Here is a 23,884-nt window from a genome sequence, read left to right as displayed (position 1 = left end):
AACAGATGCATAAAATTCTGTGAAATTGTCGTTTTGTGTGTGGCTATTGGTTATTCCAGCCAGATTCTTTCTCAGTCTATCAGTCTGTGGAGATGAGAACTATAATGTGAACTTTAAGGAAGGAAGGGCTCTCTAATTTGGTTACCCAGTGTGTATGGAGCTGTTTTACCCTCCCTTTTTACACATATGGAAAATCTGTGAACAATATGCAACGTAGGCCACAAAAAAATTCCCCGAAGTGGAAAAAGCCTAGCAGGCACTAAATGAAAGATGCTTCACAGGAATAAAATGTCATTGCTTTGAGATCCTGCATTCCAAGCCAGTTGAGACTAATTGTATTTGGTTGGGAAGAAGCCAGGTTATCAGGTATCGGGGAGGTATATTGATGAATGGATAAAGACTGAAGCCAGCATCATTTCTGGCAACTTGTCCCTAGGAAACCAGATAGTAAATCATCTCCCAGTATCAGCCACACAGATGTCAGAGAGAGCACATATGAACGAAGCCTGTCGACAGGCCAGAAGCTCCATGCCGACAAATAATTTTATTTATCTCCTCACCAGTATCGTTATGGGAGGTTCTATAATACGCCAAATTGAGTGTTAGAGATTCAGCCTTTTCCTCTTCCATAACCTACCACCCTCGGGAAAATGCTAGGAGCTTCTCGTGTCCTACTGAAGAGGGAAAAGGCCCTCAGGGCTTCAGTAATATATGAGCATTGACTGGCACTGACTCGGAAGAGATTTCTTAAACACTTAGGGACAGATTCTGGTTATCTGGGTGCCCGGGGAATTCTCCTTAAGGTCCTCGGAGAGAGATGGCCTTACCTTGTCTCCTCCGGTCATAGTCCACTTTCCCCTGCCCTGTACACACCCGGTGCTGCCTCCTGACTGTTATTATCTCTTATCCACTTCCTTTCTGCCTTTCCCTGCCATCCCCTGACAGATGCCCCCGTCCATTTTTTTTTTAACATCCCAAACGTGAACTCCTATGTGAAGTCTTTTCTGATTCTTTCCAGTCGTTTTCACCATCCTTCCTTCGTCATCCTTTCCCTCAGAATTCTTATACATTCCACCTTGTATTATTGCATGTTTATTTGATTCTCCCTATGAAGTTTTTGAGTGTTTCTTTTTTTAAATCAAGGTGTAATTTACACACAATAACTCTTTTGTCTCTCCCTGCTTCAGTCTCGATATTCTCTTCAGACCTGTTTCCAGTTCACTCAGCCTCCTTCAGCTGTGTGTAAGCTGCTTTTAAACCCATCTGTTGCATTCTCAAGTTCAGTTACTCTGTTTTTTGCTTGTAGAACTTCCATTTTATTTTTCTAGTTATCAGTTTCTGAAATTCTGCATGTCACTTAATTTTATTTTATTAACTACAGTTACTTTAAAGTTTATGTTTGACTTTATTCTCCTTTACACTGTCAATAATTTTTAAGTATCATTACTTTTATATTCTTAAAATATAAAAATGCAGAGATGACCTATTTGAAATAAAAATAAAGATTACGTCTGATAATTCCAACGTCTAAGTCTCATGCAGTTGCATTTCTTTCCTACTTTTTCCTGGTGTTTGGTCATGTTTCCTGGTCCCTTTGTTTGTGTGTTAGTCATGGTTCTCCAGAGAAACAGAACCAATAGGATGTGTGTATGTTTACATAGAAAGAGATTAACTTTAAGGAATTGGCTAACATGATGACGGAGAGTGGCAAGTGCCAAGATCTGTAGCTGGTAAACTAGAGACCCGGCAGAGCTGACGGTGTAAGTTCTAGTCCAAAAGCAGGCAAGCTCAAGACCCAGGAAGAGCTAATGTTTCAGTTTGAGTCCAAAGGCAGGAAAAACCCAGTTTCCCACCCTAAAGGCAGTCAGCAGAGGGAATTCTCTTACTCAGCCTGTTTTATTCAGCTCTTCGGGTGATTGGATAAGACTCACTCACATTGGGGAGCACGATCTACTTACTTAGGCTCCCTATTCAAATGTTTGTCTCATTCAAAGCACACCCAGAATAATGTTTGACCAAATATCTGATGACCCCATGGGCTGTCAAATTGACAAAGGAAGTTAACCATCACAGCTTAGTAAAGTTTATTTAAAGCAAATCTCTATCATTATATATAAAAAACTGTTAAGACAATATGAGTCTCCTGTCTTCTTCCAGGGAGGAGTTACTTTTGCATTTGCCAGCAGGTATAGTAAGGACCAGCAACTTTAATGCCATCAGGGGTTGGGCTGGGGCCGCCTCTGTGAGGGCTGGTTTGTTTCCAGTTGACCTTTAGTAGCTCCAACTGAAAGCCTAGGGTGCTTTCTCTTCAGTGGGCACCAAACACCCAAGCTTTGACACTTGAAGCCACAGATTTCCAGAAACTGTTCAACTTCTTTTTCCCTCTTAGCTACTGCTCGCAAATTGGTAAACAACAAAGAAGAGCTATTTCAACACACCTCTCTGAGTATCCTTTTTCTCTAGAATTTTAGCTCTTTGAGTCTGCTTTCGATGCTTTCAAAGGCACTTTTAAAAAGCACTTTCTCCAGCTTTCCTAATTGTCCTTGGCAGGAAGATCGCTCCGCGGTGGGCTAGCCATCCCCGCTCTGCCCCTCGTCCAGACAGACCTTCACGCTTTGCTGTCGAGAAGTGCACCATTTCCAGTTTTTTATTCTTTATATGACCTGTTTTTCCTCTGGACAGTTTTAGGATTTTTATCTCCATTATCATATTTTATGGTGATATACCTTGGACCGTTTATCTTTTTTAATCTGGAAACCGGCATCCTTATGTACTAAAAACTTCTCGTATTTTTTCCTCCTTGTTTTCTCATTATTCATATTTTAAGCCTTCAGAAATGATTTGCTTGATTTTTTTTTTATTTATTTTTCATTGCCCATCTCTTTTTGCTGTATACAATGAGGAATACGGGATATTTTTCCAACTTTATTTTGAGATTCATCTATTTAAACTTCGGATTTCGGCCTTCGTGCAGATAATTTCTGAGGTGATTTCCTATTTTTTGCTCCCTTTCTGCGGTAGCCTTTCCGCTTCATGACTCCCCTCTGTGAGGAAAGCACATTTCTGGAGTTTCGTTGTACTCTCCTCGCATTGTTTCTATTCATCCGAATTCCTTTTTTCATGTTTTGTTTATGTTGATCTGACTACCATAATTGAAGCTTTCCTCAAATGTCCGACATTCCTTTGTTATCTATTCATATTTAAAAAAAAAAAAAAAAAAAGCACTGAAAATACCAGGAGGTTTCGTGTGGGAGAGCTGCGTCAGCTAGTCAGCTTCACTGCAGGGTGAAGGCACATGAGTCCTTGACATTTTTCTGTGGTATTCCCCAGTGTCATTTCCTGTACGGTTTTCTCTAGGGCCAGCCATTTGGTTTCCCAAAAAACAAAACAAAAAAAAAGAAAGAAACCACATACAACAGCAACAAAAAAAACCTTCAGCTCTCCTGCCTGAGAGCAGCATCACGAAAGAGAAACAGCACTAGCGGCTGGAGTTTGCGTGCGAGAGTGTCAGTCCGCATTTAGCGTTTGGACGTTCACTCAATCCCTCTTTTCACGATGGCCCTTTTCCCCTGCCTTTCCCCCCTGCCCTGTGCACCCAAGTCGGAAAGCCCTCTCCTTCTGTTTCCAAACAGAACGAACCTCCAGTCCTGAGCTGGGGTTGCGTGGGAGGAGTCACTTGGGGGAACTGGATGAGGCAGCCTTGGGGGTTGGTGGGGGGCCTCACTGCCCCTCAGCCAAACTCGCCTTCATTCAGTCTGGTATGTGCCGTGCACTGTCGCCGAGCACCTGTTACAGACGTGAAGGCTCGAAAAAGGCTCTGCCCTCTCAGTTCCGTCTGCTCAAAGAAGACGCTAATAAACATAAAAACATGCAAAAATTAGTATGTTCAAGGGAGCCACTATGTTGATAAAAAGAGGAGCAAGATAAAGGGGATTGGAAGTGCCTTGTCTGAGGGATAGAGGGCAGTGGTGGACTGCATTTTAGTTTTTCAACATTTTATTTAGAAATAATTTCAAAGTTACAGAGAGTTGCAAGAATATTACATAGAACACCATATGCACTTAACCCAGATTTACTGTTAATAGTTTACCTCATTTGCTTTTTTATTTGCTCTCTCTCCCCCACACTTCCTTCCCTCCTTCTCTCTCTCTCTCTCTCTCTCTCTCTCTCTCCCTCTCTCTCTCTCTCTCTCTCTCTCACACACACACACACACACACACACACACACACACACGAGAGGTATAGGGAGAGCAAATGTATACACAGTTGGCCCTCTTTATCTGCAAGTTCTGCATCTGTGGATTCGACCAACTGAAGATCAAAAATATTCAGAAAAAAAATTCCAGAGAGTTGATTTCTAAACAATACAGTATAACAATTATTTACATAGCATTTACATTGTATTAGGTCTAAGTTATCTAGAGATGATTTAAAGTGTATAGGAGGATGTGCATAGTTTATATGTAAATACATCATTTTATATAAGGGACTTGAGCATCTTCGGATTTTGGTATCTGGAACCAAATTCCCCACAGATACCAAGGAACAGTTGTGGGTGCACGTGTGTGTGTGTGTGTGTGTGTGTGTGTGTGTGTGTGTATGATATTTCTTTCTGAACCATTTGAGAGTAAGTTGAATATATCATGGTTCTTTACCACCGAAGTTCTTTTGAGACGAATGAACTTTTTAGTTGACTAAACTTTGAACTGGTAAAAGAGTATATGATTCCCATTGCCGTCATATAGCATTTTCAGATACCATGGTACATTTATTTTTATTTTTTTAAATAAATTTATTTAAATTAATTTCAAGTGTATAATACATTGATTAGATATCTATAATGTTCATAAAATGATCCTCCCCCCCCCAGTTGCTCCCTCCCTCCCCTGGCCCTCCACCTAGCCTCATATTAATGTAAACTACATTCCCTCTTCCATGCTTCCCATACCCAACTATCAACTACTAATTTGTACTTCTTTTACCCTTCACCCCATTCTCCCAGCCTCCCAAACCCCTCCCCTCTGTCCATCACCAAATTGTCCACTAGATTTGTGAGTCTGTTTTTGGTTAGCTTGTTCTTTTTGTTCCTTCGATAATGCATATAAGTGAAATCATATGATATCTATCTTTCTCTGACTTATTTCACTCAACATAATAACCTCTAGGTCCATCCATGTTGTTGCAAATGGTAGGATTTCATTTTTTTAATGGCTGAGTGATATTCCATGGTATATATGAACCGTAATTTCTTTATCCAGTCATCTGTTGGTGGGCATTTAGGTTGCTTCCATTTCTTGGCTATTGTAAATTGTGCTGCCATGAATATTGGAGTATATAGATCTTTACGAATTATTGTTTTGGTTTTCTTTGGATGAATACCCAGAAGTGCAATTACTGAGTCAAAAGGTATATCCATTTTTAATTTTTTGAGGAACTCATGGTACATTTTTAACTGATATATCTCTGATATATCTCTGACCTATTATATTTGTATGCCAACTCCTCGTAAGGGTTGGGAGTTGTTTTACAGGCCATCGGGACTGCAGTCTAATCTACTGGGGAAGGGAAGGGCAGGGCCTTCCCAGAGGCACTTGTCCCCACTCTGAGCTCTGTGGGGGCTGAGGCCACAGAACGTCAGTGAGGCAGCTGAGTCCAGGAGACGTCATGGGACCACCAGGAGGGGTGCTCCCCTCAGGAAGCCAGTGTGTCTGGGTGTCATTGGGAAGAGGATCACCCCCGTCAGAGACTTGTAAAGGAGAAGACATGTTAAGATGCATCTTTGAAACTCCTTTATTTTTTCCTGAACTAAAAGGAGGAAAGATCCTCACCTGTTTTATTATCAAAGCTGGTATTGGGTTCATGCACTTCCTTCAGTGATTTGGGCCTCATCGTTTGCCATGAGTTAACTGCTTGCTTCTCAAATTTTAATCTCTGTCTCATGGGGTCTTAGCTGCCCAAAGTGTGGGATTTGCTTTTTGCCAGACGAAGTGGAATAAGAAAGCCATTTTGACTTCTGAGAAGCTAGGAGTGTTACTGGCACAGCTGCTCTGGCAGAAGTCCCTTGTTATCTGTGTGGCTCTGGCTGTGGGCCTTTCCATTGCACCATTCTCCCTTAGCTGTAAAATGTCTGGTAGATGCCTTTGCCTCATCTTAATATGATGAATAGGAAGTCTCTAGTGCCCATTTTAGATGTTTCTATTGTACTCGTTATTTCATTTCCCATAGCATGGACCTGTCATATATTATTATAAATGTCTCTCCCATTAGACTTTAAGTTCTCTAAAAGCAGAGTCTCTTGGTGTTGTTCACCATTTTATCTCCTGCGCTCACCACAGCATCTGGTGGACTGTAGGTGCCAATATATCTTTAATGAATGAATGAATTAACAGACCAAAGAATGAATAGACCTAGTGAATGACTCTAGCCTCTCAGTCATTCTTGGCTTGAGTTTTTAGAGACTGAAGTTCCTAACCTAGAAAAGTCTCAATCCTATTGTCAGACAATTGGGGTGTTTTGCTTCCTGCCCACAGAGAGTCTTTCAGCTCCCAAGTTTAGAGAATTGCCAAACAGCAGTTTTTTTAGTCAGCAAGGTCATCCTTATAGATTCTGTGTAGCTTTGCCATTGGAAACCAAGAGAAAGCCGATATTGCCCAAGGTCACCATAGTCATGTGGGGATTTTGTAGCTGTAGGCAGGAAGATGGATTTGCCATTGTCACCAGTCACTGAATTCTGAGGCGACCTGGGGAACACTGTTCAATTCGGAGTAGCAGGCCCTCTAAAGTGGGTTGTTGTGCTACAGAGCAGCTTGTAAAGAGTGATCTGCATGGGCCTTGAGCATCATTATTTTCTGCTTCAGTTCTTAGTGGTTCTGACTCTGAGAGACTCAAAGGGAAGTGGATTCCAAGAGATTATAAGCTGAGAAAAGCATTATGCATTAAAAATAAAATAAATATGAAGGTGCAAAATGACAAAGGTTGAGAAGAATGGGCTAGGAAAAATCCAAAGCTACATTTCAGTTGTTTAAGTATACTCATAAGTTTTATAAATATTTCCGCAAACGTGCAAGCAATCCTTGTAATTAGCAACCCTCACATGTAGATCGATTGCATGAAATGGCTTTTTTTATATTCAGATAATTAAAGTGTAGAAGAATCTCTGCCTCAGAAGATCTGAGTATAATTCACATGAATGGAAAATGGCAAAAATGGTCGGTTTCATGAATGCCATCTATCTTAAGCAAAACATTGAAGTGGCATAACTTTTTTACAGTAATCAATAGTTGAGAGACATCATGCTTTACTTCATAGGATATGGAGTTATTTTTGAAGCTGGCTGTTTTGAAACACTTGTAAACATTAGCCTGTCTCTAACAATAACGGTAGTGATTGGCTCACTCATAGGGAATTATGTCACCAAACAATAATGATTACTAGGAAATTCTTTTGTGTACAAGCATATAGTGTATATAATGGTTAACGGCATGAGCTCTGAAGTTGCCCTGCTTGGGGCCATACCTCCTCTTTGTTGCTTTGTTGTTAAATCTTCGTTTTCTCATGTATGGAATGAAGAAACTTACTTGATAAAGTTGTTATGTGCATTAAATGAGATAACGCATAGAAAATTTATTAGTGTAGTTCCTAGAAGACAGTGAGCTATCACTGATACTACCATTCTGAGCACTTCCCTACTATGGGGTATTTTCCTGTCTTACTAATAATGTATGAAATTAAGACAATATAAGATCTCAAAAAGCAAGCTCTTGATCATTAAAATAGAATGGCGTTTGCAGTTTATAAACTGCATACATATGACTAAATAAGCTGAATTGTCTTATCCTAAGGAGACGAAAACACGGTCTTATGAGGAGAAGAGATAAACTAAACTAAGATTATCTTTAGGTCTGTGCTCTGACTACTACCGGCCTCATCTTTGGAGACCGGTTTATATTGCATGTTCTCTCACATGTCTTATCGATGTCAGCAGTCGTATGAAAGGAAGCAGGGCGTGCCGCGTTTTCTTGTTTTCTGCTTGTGCAGTGTGGAAACACCTGCCATTTCTCCAGCAGTGATGCTGTGCTTTCAAAGACGTTGAGGTACTGTCGATCATGACAGTACCTCATTGCTGCACCCCGGAAAAATGGAGGCCTACATAATAAGGTATCTGAACAGTATAGTTCACTGAAATGGTTTTTTAGATTTTACTCTTTGTTAAAAAAAAAAAGTGTGTGTGTGTGTGTGTGTGTATATATATATATATATATATATATATATATATATATATATATATTTAATGAAACAGATTGCACAGAAACCACACCTGAGCATTATACTCCTTACCTTATGGCTGTACTTCAAATTGTTTCCAAACTTCCTTTCAGAAAAATGATTAATAATAATAATAAAATCAGGAAAAAGTAAACATCAAAGTACTGTCTCCAGTCCCCCCGCAAAAGTACCCTGCAGAAAAGGTCCCAATGTGTATATTTACTTTCCTGTACTGCTCAAGAAAACGTGGTTTTGCTTCATCATCAAAAGCTGACTCTGGTAGATTTCAGATGAGAATGTGCAGTATGTGAGAATGTTTCCTTAGAGTAGAGTGAATTGGCCAGCCTAGAAGTTTTCTCTAATGAGACAGTAACGTAAGAAAACGTTTTGCCATATACACAGATGTGGAAACCTCCTCTGCACAGCTGTGTTATAAAATTGGGTACACTCTCTTGACCCCAGTGATTTCGTTGCCAATAGGTCTCTATATGAATAAAAGAAATTTTTATTACTATGACTTATCTGATCAAATTTGGACAATAAATTTCCCTGAGATTATCATTATGCTATCTAGGAAAAATATTAGCTTCACCCAACAGGTAATAACTGTTGTTCTCCAAAGGCAAAAGAGCAAAACCAGTTGCATCGACCAAGTATTAGTTGTGATAAACAGTCTTTGGTCTTATATTTTTGAGAGGCAATGATGCGTTCAGAGTACATACGAGAACTTCCTCATTGTTCCGGTACATTCCCATGGTTTCAGAGTGCACTTTAATTCTCAATTAGTTATTGATATAGATCAACCAAATGAAACGTCATAGTTGCTCGTGTGTTTTTAGAGTTTGCCTTGCATGCAGTTTTGTTTCACATGGGTCACAGCAACGGATCATTTATACAGAGTAATGGATTGCTTCCTTTTTCTGCCAGCTGATTTGATCAGTCTGAAATTCCTTCGGTGCTGTGGGTTACATAACCAGTATGGAATCTCTGGTACAGTTATGAGTATGACAGTAACTATATTAACCATGTATGTTATCTCAATCTTTGAGGACATTTTAATAAACACAAGGCAGCCTTATTTTGAAGTGAATAAACTTCAAACTAAATTGAGCAATGAGTTGTCGTAAAGGACGAAATTTCCAGACTTCTTGGGAAACAGATCATTTTCGTTAGTTGATTGTTCTGGTTCATTGGATTGGCGGGGAGAGGAAGGGGAACGAAAACATTTATTTCTAACTTGTCCATTTAAAATATTTTTAAATGTGTTTTAGCATATTTTTCTGCTTTCATAAACAGAATACAATAAAACATAATTTAGTTTTATTTTCCTAACGAAGAATTTGTAGTTCCTGAGACTCCTAGTTCTGAATACTTTCTCATCGTCTGCGGTGCCATTGTAAAAGCAGACAGTGTGTAAGGGACTAGAATTAAATGTACCGACCTCACGTTATTCCCTGGAATTATTTTTTTAACCAGATCCCTGATTGGAGTTGGTTTGGGTATTTACTAAACTGTTTAAAAGTTACCTGGAGGAAAAGATGTGATTGAGAGTTGATTAGTTACATTCCAGGTAGCAGAGACTGAACTATTCAGTGACATCTAATTTTCCAAGCATCACTTACAGGACATAGTTGAGGAACCTGAAAATAAGCAAAGTTATCTTTGTACTCTCCAAACAAAAAGCCCAAAGAACATATGATCCTCCAGTGCTTACAGTGGCTCATTTGAAGCTTGCTAAAACCCCCTTCTATTCCTAACCCCCACCAGCGGGTGTAGAAGAAGAAACAGGATTTGGACATCCTCACTGTCAGCACATGTAGGGGCTACCTAATATGGCACAGTAGTGCGGTATTCCAGGGTATGGATGCTGTAGTTTCTAGACTCTTCTTTTGTTCTGTTAGGCTACATGATCCTTTTCTGCTGTCACACAGTTCTAACTATTGTAGCTTCACATGTGTGAAATTTAATAGAGCTAAACTCCTCTCTTTTTCTTTTTCAGAATTCCAAAGTTATTAGTGCATTTCCTTTTCCAGATTAACATTAACATAATTGGTTAAATTTCAAAATAAGGGTCACCTTTTAGTATTTTAATTGGGATCGAATGAATTGGATTGATAAATTAGTTTAAGGGGAGAATTTATATTTCTTTTACAATAGAAGAATAAAGGAATGTTCCTTTGGGTTTTAAGTTTTCTTTAGACGAGTGCTACACATTACTTTGACATTTATATTTAGCTATAATTTTTATACATGAATTTTTTTAATGTAAGAGTTTTTTAAATGTAAAAACGAGTCTATGGTCAAGTTATTAGAACTAATAAGGGACTTCAGCAAGTTTGCTGAACACAAAATCAACATGCAGATTCCATTTATGTCATATATAAGTAACAACCATTTAGAAAATGGAAAAAAAATTTTTAATTTTTTTTATCAAAAGTTATTGTGGTGACATTGATTAATAAAACTAAATTGGTTTCGAGTATATCATTTAACAGTAAGCTGTGTATATATTGCATTATATGCTCACCACCCAGAGTAAGATTTCCTTCCGTCACCAAATATTCGACCTCTTTCAGTATCCCGATCCACCTCCCCACCCCCCTCGCTTCCCTCTGGCAACTACTCTTCACGGTCTGTCTCCATGAGTCTCTGTGTGTCATGTGTATTGCTTTCAGTTTTATATCCCACGCATGAATAATAATATCACGTGGTTTTCAACTTTTTCTGTTTGACTTATTTCATTTAGCTTGATTATCTCAAGATCCATCCATCCATGTTGTTGCAAATGGCAGTATTTTATCTTGTCTTATAGCCGAGTAATACTCTGTTGTATATATGTACCACATCTTTATCCAGTCATCTATCTATCATAGAACATTTTGGTTATTTCCATGTCCTGGCCACTGTGAATAATGCTGCTGTGAACATCAGGGTGCATATATACTTGTGGATAAATGTTTTCAGGATTTTTAGGTAAATAACCAGAGGAAGGATTGCCGGGTCATACGGTAATTCTATTCTTGGTTGTTTTGAGGAAACTCTATACTGTTTTCCATAGTGTTTGTACCAATTTGCATTCCCACCAGTAGTGTATGAGGGTTGAAAATGAAAATTTTTTAATATTCTATTTACAAAAGCATAAAAAATAAGTACCTAGTTATCTGACAAAAGTTATACATGACGACTACATGTAAAACGTATAAAACATTTTTAGACACACGAAAGATTTATAATAAAGAGAGAACAAGTCCATGTTCATGGGTTGGAAAACTCAATATTGTAAAGATATTGCTTCTCAAATTAATTTATAATTTTAGTGCAATCCCTATCAGAATCTCAACAAGATGTTTGTGGGACCTCAGTAGCCAATTCCAAAATGTTTGCAGAAATGCAGAGAGCCCAAAATGCCCAAGGCATTCTTGAAGAACAAGATGAGGTTTAACTATCTCTAGCAGATATCAAAATATAAAGTAAGTACGATATTGTGCTCTTGGAGTAGAGTTAGAAAAAGAAACCAGTAGAACAGATTAGAGAACCCTGAAAAGGACCTGTTCACATATACACAGAATTTACAACAGAAGTGTCACTGCAGAAAAATGGGAAGGACAGCCTTTGCACTTAACAGCACTGGGACAATCAGGTTTCCATATGGGAAAAAAATTAGACCCTTATTTCACACCACACATAAAAATCCATTTCAGATAGATTATGAACCTAAAGACTAAAGAGCTTTTAGAGATATTATTGAAGCATTTAGAGATATTATTGAAGCATTTAGAGATATTATTGAAGCATATTGGCTGCCAAGGAGCCTGCAGTGACCAAGCTGTGGTTCACCTGGCTTCCTTTACCAAACCGTATTCCTACAGCTCCAGGTAGGACTGAAGCGCAGCTGAACCTGAGAAGTCAGTTTCTTCACCATCGTCTTTGCTGCCCTCCGCCTTGAGGGAGAAAACTCTTCCTGTGAGATGGGGAGTGTAGCCCTTTTTACCTGGGAGGCCTCAGCAGGGCCGTGAGAAACCCTGACTCTCTCAATGCCAAGGATTGCTTCATGTGAATTCACGCCTGTTTGAAATGTCTCGAGTCCAGTAACATTGGTAGCACTTATGGTAATAAACGACTCATGATATTAGAATTACCCAAAAAGTGGGTGAAGCATTCTGAATTTGTAGGTGTCAAATCAGTGGTTAATTATAGCACCCCTCCAGTTACTGAAAGATTTTTTTCATCATTTCTACCTCTCAGACTCTTAAAGCATGAGTATCCAAGTGAAACGCCAGCCCCCTGAACTAAACTGCTAACATTAGACAATGTGATAAAAATTTGCTTTCCATATGAACTCCAGACACACACTAAAGTGATTGTGCTTTGAGAAACAGAGAAGGGAAGTCTAATACGTAATATGGTAAGAGTTCCATTTGACCCACATCTTTAATACTTGGTATCGTTAGACTTATTAACTTTTGCTTACCTTGTGTCCTCAACAATTACTGCCGGATCAGCAGTGCTGTATGCATCCCTGTGTCGTGCATGCCAGAAGAGGAAGAGGACAACCAAATATCAGAGCAGTGCCAGGATTCCAGAGCTGGTCTCGTTCCTTATCTCTGTGCTTGAGTGCCCTGAGATGCAGTTACCACTGAAAGTAGCATCCAGAGAAATGATTCTTTAACTGAATTTTCTTGTCTAGGCAGACTTCATAGAGATTCCTTACGATTGGTATGAATCTTTATACACTTGAACCTTGAACAACACAGGTTAGAACTGTGTGGGTTCACGTATACAAGGATAATGTTATAGTCAGCCTTCCATATCCTTGGGTTTCCCATCCGTTGATTCAACCAACCACTCATCAAAAGCACTATTTTTGATCTATGATTGGGAATCCTTGGATGTGGAAAGCCGACCGTACGCATGGTTCTACACCATTTTATATACAGGACTTAAGCATCTGTGGATTTTGGTGTCCATGGAGATCCCGGCCACCACAGATACCAAGGGATGTCTGAGTTTTGGGGGAATCAAAACTTAACACGGACTTTTCGACTGGACAGGGGTCAGTACCCCAAAGCCCTGCATCGTTCGAAGTTCAATTCTGTATGCCTTCATATGAACCCATTGCAATACAGGCAGCTAACTCTGATTGGAGGAATCTGGATCATCCCTGACATTCTGGAGTTGACAATTTATCTTGTCACAACTACCCATGAATGCCTTATAAGCACAGTCTATCCAGGATCTCTTCAGCTTGGTACTTGAGAAGATGCCAAGGTAGCAGAAACTCCTAAATTCTGGCTAAAACCCTACATTCATTTGAAAAGCATGTTATGAGCATTTTGCAGTCTGTTGCCCATCTAGCATTTAAAAAATCATCTGAAAAGGCTGTGGCTCCCTGCTCCTAAAGAATGTCTTTTATTCACCATCAAGGCCATAGAGGTGTTCAGGGAGCAGTACATTCTTATGTAACAGAGGAGGAGATCTAGCAAAGGTCAGATTACTGTGACTAAAAAAAGAAACAACTAAAATACCTCAGTTATTGTTGAGAGCAAAGGAAAAGCCTACAGGAAATAGCTAAGTACTTAGCTGACAGATCTGACCAAGGAAAAACAAGAAGATATCATGGCTAGAAAGAAAAGAGTCCTCCATAGTTTTCATCCTCAAACCCTTTTTCTCTGTTAGTGAGACAGACATGAAGGCAGAATTTCCATGCTACCCGATCAATTGTAACATTCGGGCAATGCCATCAAGCAGGTTATGACGAAAAAGGACTGTAGAAGATGATGGAGACTAAGTCCACAATAACCCACCTATAGTCTCAGGTCCTAATGGGAAAAGAGTGTGCAACTCATCCAGAGGAAGAATGTAAATACATAAGGGAAAAGGTAACTCACGGAACAGACTCACACTGACATTAAACACCACCAAAGGTTTAAAACCCACTTTGTAGAGCAGGTAAGAGGTAGCATTATTTAATTTCTAAAGAAGCATTTTGAATAAAGAAATAATATCTTCATGACTTGAGGTTGGAGAAGAATTTCTTGAACCAGGTACAAAGAACAGTAACTATAAAAGAAAAAAAAAAGACTGTTAAATTCAACTACATCAAGCTTAAGAACTTATCCCTTTTATGAAAAAAATAGTAATAATGAGTTGAACAAGCAAGCCAAGACTGCCACTAGATAAAGGACTGGTATCTAAAAAAAAGAACTCTTACAAACCAATAATAAAAAAAGGCGGCCTAAGAGAAAAAATGTTCAAGAGTTTGAATAAGCACTTCAGAAGATATAAAAAATGTCCAGTAAACATATAAAAGCTATTAAACCTTATTAGTCGTCAGAGAAACACAAAACTAAAGCCATAGTGAAATACCACTATACACCAAGTTAGTCAAAATTACAGTGTTTGCCAGTACCAACCATAGTGAAGATATGCAACAAGATGAAGTCTCACGTTTGTTGGTAGGGAGGTAAATTGGTACAACTACTTTGGAAAGTTATTTGGGATTGTCTGCTAAAGCTGAACATATGGACACCATATGACCCAGCATTTCCACTTTGAGGTGATAAAGTCAACAGAAATACATGCACACATCTATCAAGAGACATGTATAAAAATGTTCATAGCAGCATATTTATAGTACCTCTGGATTGAAAACAACCCTAACATCTATCAATAAAATAAATAAATTGTGGTATGTTTATACAATGGAAAACTGTAGCAAAGATAATAAGCGATTGCTCTATATATCAACATGGATGAATCTTATTAAAGGAAATAAAATATACACTCTATAAAGTTTAAAAACAAACTATATAAAACATATGCAAACTTTATATAAAGTTCATTAACAGAAATTAACTATAATATTCAGGGAAATATATTAGTCTGCTTAAACTGCCTTAACAAAATGCCATAGACTAGGTGGCTTAAACTTCTGACATATATTGTCTCACAGTTTAGAGGCCATAAGTCTAAGATCATGCCAGCATGGTCAGTTTCTAGTGAGACTTCTGGACTGTAGATGGCCACCTTCTCACTGTGCATTCACCAGACCACCACACCTTGTCTTTGTGTGTGCTTGGAAAGAGAGAGCGAGCTCTCTGGGGTTTGTCCTTATAAGGATATTAATCCTATTGGCCATACCCTTATCACCTTAATTACTTATCATTAGATTCAGTCACATTGGGAGTCACGGCTTCAACATATGCATTTGGGGGAGACTTAAATCAGTCTGTAGCAGGATGAGAAGTGTTAATGTGAAAGCAAAACAAGAAAGTGATTATAATATTAAAGGATGATAAGTATTCATACAAAGCAAGGGAGGGAAGTCAGGATAGAGGTTACCTAAGATTTAAGCAGCGGAAGGAGTTGTGACTGGGAGATGCCATACTGGCAATGTTTTTTTTTTGTTTCTTGACACACGTACCTTTCATTTTATGAATTCTTTGTTAAAAGTCATATTTATATTTTATACACTTTTCAGTACATGTGTTAGACTTAGCATTTTAAAAGATTTTTTAAAAAGTAAAACCATGTGTTCATTCTCATTTTCTCTTCTGTAACCTATTAATGTTGTTGATCTATTCCATTTTTGTTACTCTATTGATAGTGAGTATGCTTAACTATTTTGACTTCTGATCCCCCATAGAAATTGTTTTTGCATATTAATTTTTTTAATATTAAATTGGTAAATAATGGTAAATTTAAAATGTTTTAGCAATGCCCTTTTTTTCTTGAGTATTATTAAAATACATTTTCTGATATTCTGATGAATTGAGTTGAAATTATATTTTTGTCCTTAAACATTTTCCTATGTGGCAATTTCCAGCTTCACTTGTCCCTGTCCTACACTTTATTAAGGTTAAATCAGTTGTTAGAAATCTATTTGGTTCTATTAGAAATTATCTTGGGCTGGTAAGATTAAGGAGTAGAGGACCTATTTGAAAAGGATCTCCAAATATAATCGGTAAAAGAAATGCTGGCTAGAAACAGTTTTTAATGTAGTTCCTCTTCTGGTATCATTAGTCAATCGAGTTGTTGTAACTACTAAAATGGTACATTAATTTCTTCTTTCATCAATCCTTCCAAGAGATTTTGAATTGCCATCATAACCAAGAAGTTATCTAGGAATCTGACTTCCTCCTCATTCTGAAAATTAACAATTCAAGAGACATCCTTATACCCTACCCAGATGTGTCATGGGATGAGAAGATAATGGATGGTGATTCTCCATCCAAATAGATCTTTAGTCATATTCCATAACCCAGTCATTTGTCGATACAAGAAACAATAAATCAACAGGTTATCTCTTAAGAAAACTTCTCATCAAAATATGCTTTTTCTTGTAGATAATTCGCTTCTTCCTGCTCTTTCCAACAATTGAGAGACTGTCTGAATCACCCAACGGCAGGATCGCCACTCCGTTTTTGTGCTGGTTTCGATATGTTTTTAATGTTTTTAGCTACTTGTTACTTAAACCATGTCCGGAGAAAATCAAGTCCTGGTTGCTCAGGATGAGCTGTCAGATAATGAACCTGCCGGATGAATCTTTACTCCAGAATTCGTTGGAACCCTTCTGCCTTGGTAAGCACGTTTTAAAACATGGTTTGATTCTCATATCAGAAAATGGCAAGAGAATAATCTCAGACAGTGGATGAATATCAAGCAAGGAATTTTGTGTTGTTTTTTTTTTTCTTCTCGAAGTTTAAAACTAGAAATAAAATGAGAATAGAGTGAGGAGAGTTCTGTATGACAGAAAAGGCTCTACAAGCTTTAATTTAAAACCTTATTCTGTTGATTCTCCACTCCAGCTGCAGAATTGGTAAGAAAGAATTCTTCCGTACAGAGTATGTTCGGAGTCCTTATATAAATCAAAGGTGTGCCATGTTAGTTGGTGTGAGAATTTTGCAAAAGCAGCCCAAGGAAACCAACCCCAATATTCCCATAGAGTGAACAGGCTCCGCTTTTATTGTCCACCATAAATGTTTTTGGAGGGGGTTAAATTTAAAAAGTAATAAATAATAGTCACGGTACTATAATACTAGGTGCTTTGCTGATTATACTTTCTAAATGTGCCAGGGAATATTTTTGCTACTTTACTTTAAGCTTCAAACATTGTTTTTAAATGTAATCTATCTTTTTAGTTAATATGAATTTACACAGTAAATGATTTTCACAATAAAACGATCCCGTTTTCTTAACCTATAAGATGATATAATTATATACCACACTTCAAAAGATTATTCTGGGATTAATTATGATAATATATACAAATTGCCTATCTAATATTTTATTTATATAAGCCTCTAATGAATGATACAACACCAGTTGCAGCAGCAGCTAATGACACCATTCTAAGATTTTACCTGTATTTCTCAGAACTAATGAGGTTTAGTTACTGTTACTGACCCCATTTTATAGGTAAAGATACTGAGGTACAGAAAAGATATGTCTCTGTATATAGTAGAAGTACAGAGATTTGCCCAGAGCCATGCAACTAGTGAGTAGTGTTCAACTCAGGCAATCTGTCACTATGCTAAGCCTCTTTTTACCGTAGCTGTTACCATTGTCTTTTGTCCCAGTTAATCATAAAGGTAGGATTCCCAAATAAAGTTTACCTTGCTCATCTGCATTAAGAGTGCCACAAGATCAAGTGATAGTGAATTCAGAAACGAGCCACAGCCCAACCTTTATATTGAACAGCTACATATTGTATGAGAGGTATTTTTCCAAATATATAGCAAGAAGCAGTCATCACAAATCCAACCAGTATGTTTTCTGCATTTGTGGATTTTTTCCCCTTCGTGTCGTCCTCAACCCCCATTCTTCCTTCTGGCCTTAGCATAGCAGTGGAAGAAGATGAAATAGGGAGAAGGGAAGCAAGGTTCAGAATAGTTATACAAATCACCAAAGATTGAAGTTGGAGGTATCCCTTAAAAACTTTGTGGTCCAGCTCATCATCCTTCCCTCATATTATTATATAAAAGAAAGAGATGGCCTAGTAAGTGAAAATGGCACTGACGGTAAGTCAGAAACCTTCAACTTTCACTTTAGTTTTGCCCCAAACTTACTCTGTGGCCTCAGCCTAGTCCTTTCCCTTCTCTGGTTCTTGGCCACTGATCTTGAGTAGGCTAGATGAGCAGACTGGATGATCTCAAGGGCCAATACATCTTTGGAAATAATTTGACATCAAACAGACATCACTTGAAATTCTAGCAAACATAGATAAAATTACTCCACGTATGCTTCGGTAAGTCATCTTATTTCCCTTTACATTTTTTTTCTCCTTTAGTATTTTTCTTTTTACCCTCTAGACATAATTTTAAAAAGTATTCACTAGTTAATGACTATTTTTCTCCAAGGATTTCTGCTTCTAGGAAGATGAAATTGATGTACTTTCCATGTTGCCAGTGTTACCCTGATAAACTTAATTTAAAAAAAAAAAAAAAAAAAAGTCCTTCAGTCCAGGTTGACCTCTTACATTTCTCATCCTTTTGATCCTACCAATTTTGACATCTCACATTTTCCTTTTGATTTTCAATATTTCTCAAATTTTATCACTTTTAATAAAATATTTAATAATAACTTTTAGAGGGAAAAAAAGACCTGGAGTATCCTAACATAATATCCAAAATGTCCATGTTTTAGTTAAAAATTGGTTGTCATACCAAGAACCCAGAATCTCAACTTGAATTGAAAAAGACAATAGATGCCAACACAAAAATGATAGAGATGTTAGAATTATTGGGCAAAGATTTAAAGCATCCATTATAAAAATGTTTCAATGTACAATTAGGCAACATGTTTGAAACTATGAAAAAATAGAAAGTCTCAGGAAAGAGATGTAAACAAAAACTGAATGGAAATTTTTATATTGAAAAATACAATAACTGAAATAAAAAAATAAATAACTTAAAAAATGAAGAGGCTCAACAGTAAAGTAGAGAGAACAGAAGAAATAATCAGTGAACATGAAAATAGAAAAATAGAAATAGAAACTTCCCACATTTGGCAGAATAAATAAACTTACAGATTCAAGAAGTTGGATCAACTCCACATGGGGTAAAACCAAAGAAAACCACACCAAGACTCATCATAATCAAACTTGTGAAAATTAAAACAAGCCAAATGTCTTCAAAACAACTAGAGAGAAATCATACATTATTCAAAGAAGAAAATCTATTTGATTGAGAGCTGGTTTCATCAGAATCTCTAGATGCCAAAAGAAATGACATATATTTCAAATACAAAAAGAAAAGAACTGTCAAAACAAAATTCTATATCCAGCAAAAATATCCTTTAGGCAAAAAGAGGAAATTAAGATATTCTCCAATAAGGTAAACTAAAAGAATTTGTAACCATTAGACCTGTCATAAAAGAACAGCTGTAGGAAATTCTCTAAACATAAAAGAAATAATAAAAGAAGGAATCTGGAAACATTAAGAAAGAAAAAAAGGAAAATGTGGGGAATTACATTTTTTTCTCTTGAGATTTCTAAATGATGTTTGACAGTTTAAGCAAAAATTGTAACACTAATATGGTTCTAAATGTATACAGAAGTATATAAGACAATTCTATTAAAAATGGGGAGAGTAAAAGAGCAAAAAGTAAAGGTTTCTAAATTTCACTTGATGTCAACACCAGTAGATTGTATTAAATTCCATATATGTAATGTAATACCTAGAATAACCTAGAAAATCTATACAAAGACATACTGCAAAACATTGTAGGTAAATAAAAAATGGAATTCAAAAATATATTCAGTAACACATAGGAAGTCAAGAGAAAGGACACAGAGAAACGAAAAAACAGCAAAAACAAAATAATAAAATGGCATTCAAGCTCTAACGTACTAATAATTACATTAAATGTAAATGGCCTAAATACGCCAATTAAAAGACAAATACACCAATTTAAAAAACAACCCAACTATATACTGTCTAATAAAACTCAATTTAAATAAAATTATATAAGTAGATTGAAAGTAAAAGAATGGGAAAATATATATAATGCAAACATTAATCAAAAGGAGCCAGGAATGATGGTGTTGATACAGGTATCCCCAATTTTCCAAAAGTTCATGTTACACCACTTTGCTTTTTAAAAAGACCTGCTTTCACTAACCAGAAGAAATACAAAAAGGATTTTCACTTTAAAAAAAAAAAAAAAACTGTTACCATACTAATAATGTTGGTCTTTCATAAAAGCAAAGTAGTGTAATGTAAACTTTTGGAAAGCAAGAGATAACTCCTCACTTTCTGCCATTTGGCTTAGGAAAGTTTTCATAAGAACACTCGACTTTCTAATATCAGGAGCAACCTGTGTCAGATAAAATAGACTTCAAAGCAAAGAGCATTGCCAGGGACAAAGAGGGACATTACATAATTGTAATAAAAAGGTCACTCTATCAAGAAGACAGCAATTCTAAATGTATATGCACTAAATAAGATGGCTGCAAAGTATACGAAGCAAAAACTAATAGAACTGAAAGGACAAATCCAGTTATATTTGGATATTTAAACACCCCTCTCTCAACGATTGATAGAGCAAGGCAGAAAATTAGCAAGAACATAGAAGAATTCAACAATAGTATCAACCAGCAGGGTTTAAAAAACATTTATAGGACACTCTACCCAAAACATCTGGATTTCTGATAGGCATTAGGTAGACAACTATCTGCGTTTTCCTTGTGCCTCCTTAGAAATATTTTCTAAACCCAAATCAGGACATGGGATATAAGAAAGTTTTACTTGTTTTTCTATATGTATTTAATGACCTATGTATAGTTATCTTTCAGTATCTGCAAGGGATTGGTTCCAGGCCTTCTACAGATACAAAAAAAAAAAAAAAATCCTCAGATGCCAGAGCCTCTTATGTGAAATGGTGTAATATTTGCATATAACCTATATTTTCACATACAGCAGGGTATGCCTGCCTCTCACTTCATTTGGGTAGATTCAGCATAGTGCTTAACATGCGACAAATTCAAGTTTTGCTTCTTTGAACTTTCTGGGATTTTTAAAAAATATTTTTGATCTGACGCTAGTTGACTCTGAAGAGGCAAAGCTTATGGATAAAACAGGTAACTACCAAAGGTTTTTTCCAGTTTTCTGCCCCAGAGTTATAAACACCCTCTTAGAGAGGTAGGCTTCATAAGCTACACTTGACAGAAGGGAATTTTCCTTTCAGCTGCAGTAACCGACCTACTGCATCTTCCTGTAGCTTCAAGTGTAGGCATCAGAGGGCAAGACCGTTTGGACACAGGACACAGTCCTTCCAGCCACTCAACCAGCGTAGAGCTATACGATGTGCAATATAGGCTCTGTATACCAAACTGAACACAGCCATTGCTTCATCTCTGTTCCAAACAACCAGCTTGCAAACGAACTTGTGGGGCACAGCCCACCTGTTCCTGGCATCTCGTCCTTCGATTTTCTCTTCTCTTTGTTCTAGATCTGCCCAGTACTTCAGTTTGTTTTTTTTTTTTCCCATTACCCACTCAGTCTATATATCTCGGGTAAGAGGAAAGGAGGCAAGAATTACCTGTCTTCTTTCTTCCCAGGGTTCTTGGTTCAGTCTCCCAGTAGTGACCCTAGGATGATCCTTTACCAAGCATCTCGATCATCCTAGCCAACCTCTTCCCACCTGTCCCCTCTGGATCTCATGTCACCCTTGGCTCCTCTTGCAGCAACTACCACAGAAGCTGCCTTTGCTCAGGCTGGCCCTGGCCATCTCTTATGTGATTCCTGTTACATTGCTTACTACAAATGGAAGAGAGTCCCAGCTGAGAGAGAGAGAGCAGTACTTGTGAGACACTGGCCCCTGCGCATGATGGTGGACCCTGCCCGAGCTTATAGCCCATCAATGGTGAAGGCAGTCAATATTCAGACCAGCCACTTGAGTCGGTGGCATGATTTTCAGGTTTATACAAAAAGAGGGATTGTTACGAGAAAGGGACACAGGTCCAAGGTCTTTCTCAGTGTCACAGCTGTGCCATCCAGACATTTCCACCACAGACCTGCTTCTCTGTCGCTTGACGGTCATCCGGACTATGACCTTTAACATGCCAGTTCGACTTTTAGGAGGCCTCGCAATGTTTACACATTATGTAACGTCTGTGCTTCAGTAGAAATCTTACGGAAACAAAGGGAGGAAGTTTGCCCGTCCAAGTAGTAGATAATAAATCCTGCCCTATCTGGGTAGAAACTGATTTTCTGTATCCTTTGGTTTATACACATATTTTTTTGTTGTAGTAAGGTCTGAAAAATTCAAGGAGCCAAAATATGCAAGTATTTCCAATGCTGTTGCCCTTTTGGCGAAGATGGCATGTCCCTTCGTTTAGACTGAGCTTCTGTACATTCGCCTTCTTCACCAGACTGAGTGGTGAAACATCATCTCCTATCCAGCATTCAGGGAAGAGGAGCCCTCATCCAATTAGCATACTTTATAAACTTTACCACAGGGTTCATCTGTTCGGTTTACGTAACTAGATTGTTTTAAGTGTTATTTTTAAAGAATATGTGTGGGTTTGTTCTTTAATTTTAGTTCTGGAATTAAAATTATATACTACAAAAAAATTAATATCTAGTACATATTTTCTTTAGAATAGATGTTCGATTTCATGAGAAATGGACTTTTCACTGAGACAGCTAAATGTGATTTTTCTGATCAAAGCTAAAAGCAAGTATATTTTAGTAGTATCACAGGTCAAGATAATTAACTTTTAAAAAATGTTCTAGAGTCTTTTTGTTAGGCCAAATCAATGTTTTAATTCCTTTCGTCACCTAACAAGAAAAACAGTACGGCGACAAAAGGTCTTCCTGGTATGTTACATTACTTTGTTGCATACATTCTTGTGAAAGAAACTTTCATAATATTTCTTTTCCTTAATCAATATAGAAATAATTTTTTAAAACAGGTACAGTGATATGAAAGGAACTGAACTATTCAAAGAGCTGACACATAAGCTTCACTGAAGAATCACAAAGTTCTTCTCATAATTTGTTTAACTCGATCCCAGAATAATTTTTTGAATAGGACAAAACCAGACTCTCATGTTACCTCTTCTCTCATTTATGTGTGTAGCTTAGGAAAATTCTTTTGTAAAAGCCAACTACAATTTTAATGATTTGTGCATAGTTAGCCTAAAATTCAGCAGTGAAGGCGTAGATTTGTGTGTGTGTGCCTGGTCACCATTAGGATTTAGGGGAGAAGGTGATTAGAGATGGTTCTAGAGTATCATCTCTATTTTAGAATTAAATGACTTGATGAAGGTTCCACTTTCTAAAGAAAATGATATTTTTCAATTATCTGCCACTTTAAAATTTATTATTATTTTTAAAAATCATACACTTTAAGTTGTGTAAAAACTTTGGTGTACTCATTGTCACATAGATAAGATTGTCTTTTTGCAGACTAAATGGATGTTTACAATAACCAAAGTCATGGCTTTTGGAAAAACACATAACACATTGTGTAAGTAATAAACATTTCTCTAAGTTCTGCAGAAATTTCAGAATGGAAGAATTGCTGTTGTAGGTCTGGTTTTCACATTGTTAAAAGCCACATTTGGCACTCTCAGGAAAAGGTGAAAAAACAATCTGGAAACAAATAAAGAACTATC

At 37.3% G+C, this 23,884-nt stretch overlaps 1 protein-coding gene across 1 annotated transcript in view; it reads left to right on the top strand.

Annotated features, from left to right (window-relative positions):
* The window catches only part of LDAH (lipid droplet associated hydrolase), an 86,253-nt gene that overhangs the window by 40,784 nt on the left and 21,585 nt on the right, over positions 1 to 23,884 (top strand). Inside the window, exon 5 of the mRNA XM_016144755.2 lies at positions 16,611 to 16,845. Within this exon, the coding sequence (XP_016000241.1) occupies positions 16,611 to 16,845 (235 nt within the window). The remainder of the gene's footprint in view (positions 1 to 16,610; positions 16,846 to 23,884) is intronic.

The sequence above is a fragment of the Rousettus aegyptiacus genome, unplaced genomic scaffold (assembly GCF_014176215.1).
Source record: "Rousettus aegyptiacus isolate mRouAeg1 unplaced genomic scaffold, mRouAeg1.p scaffold_m13_p_7, whole genome shotgun sequence".
NCBI lineage: Eukaryota > Metazoa > Chordata > Mammalia > Chiroptera > Pteropodidae > Rousettus > Rousettus aegyptiacus.
Note: the sequence above shows the minus strand (reverse complement) of the source record. Positions and strands in the feature narration are given on the sequence as shown.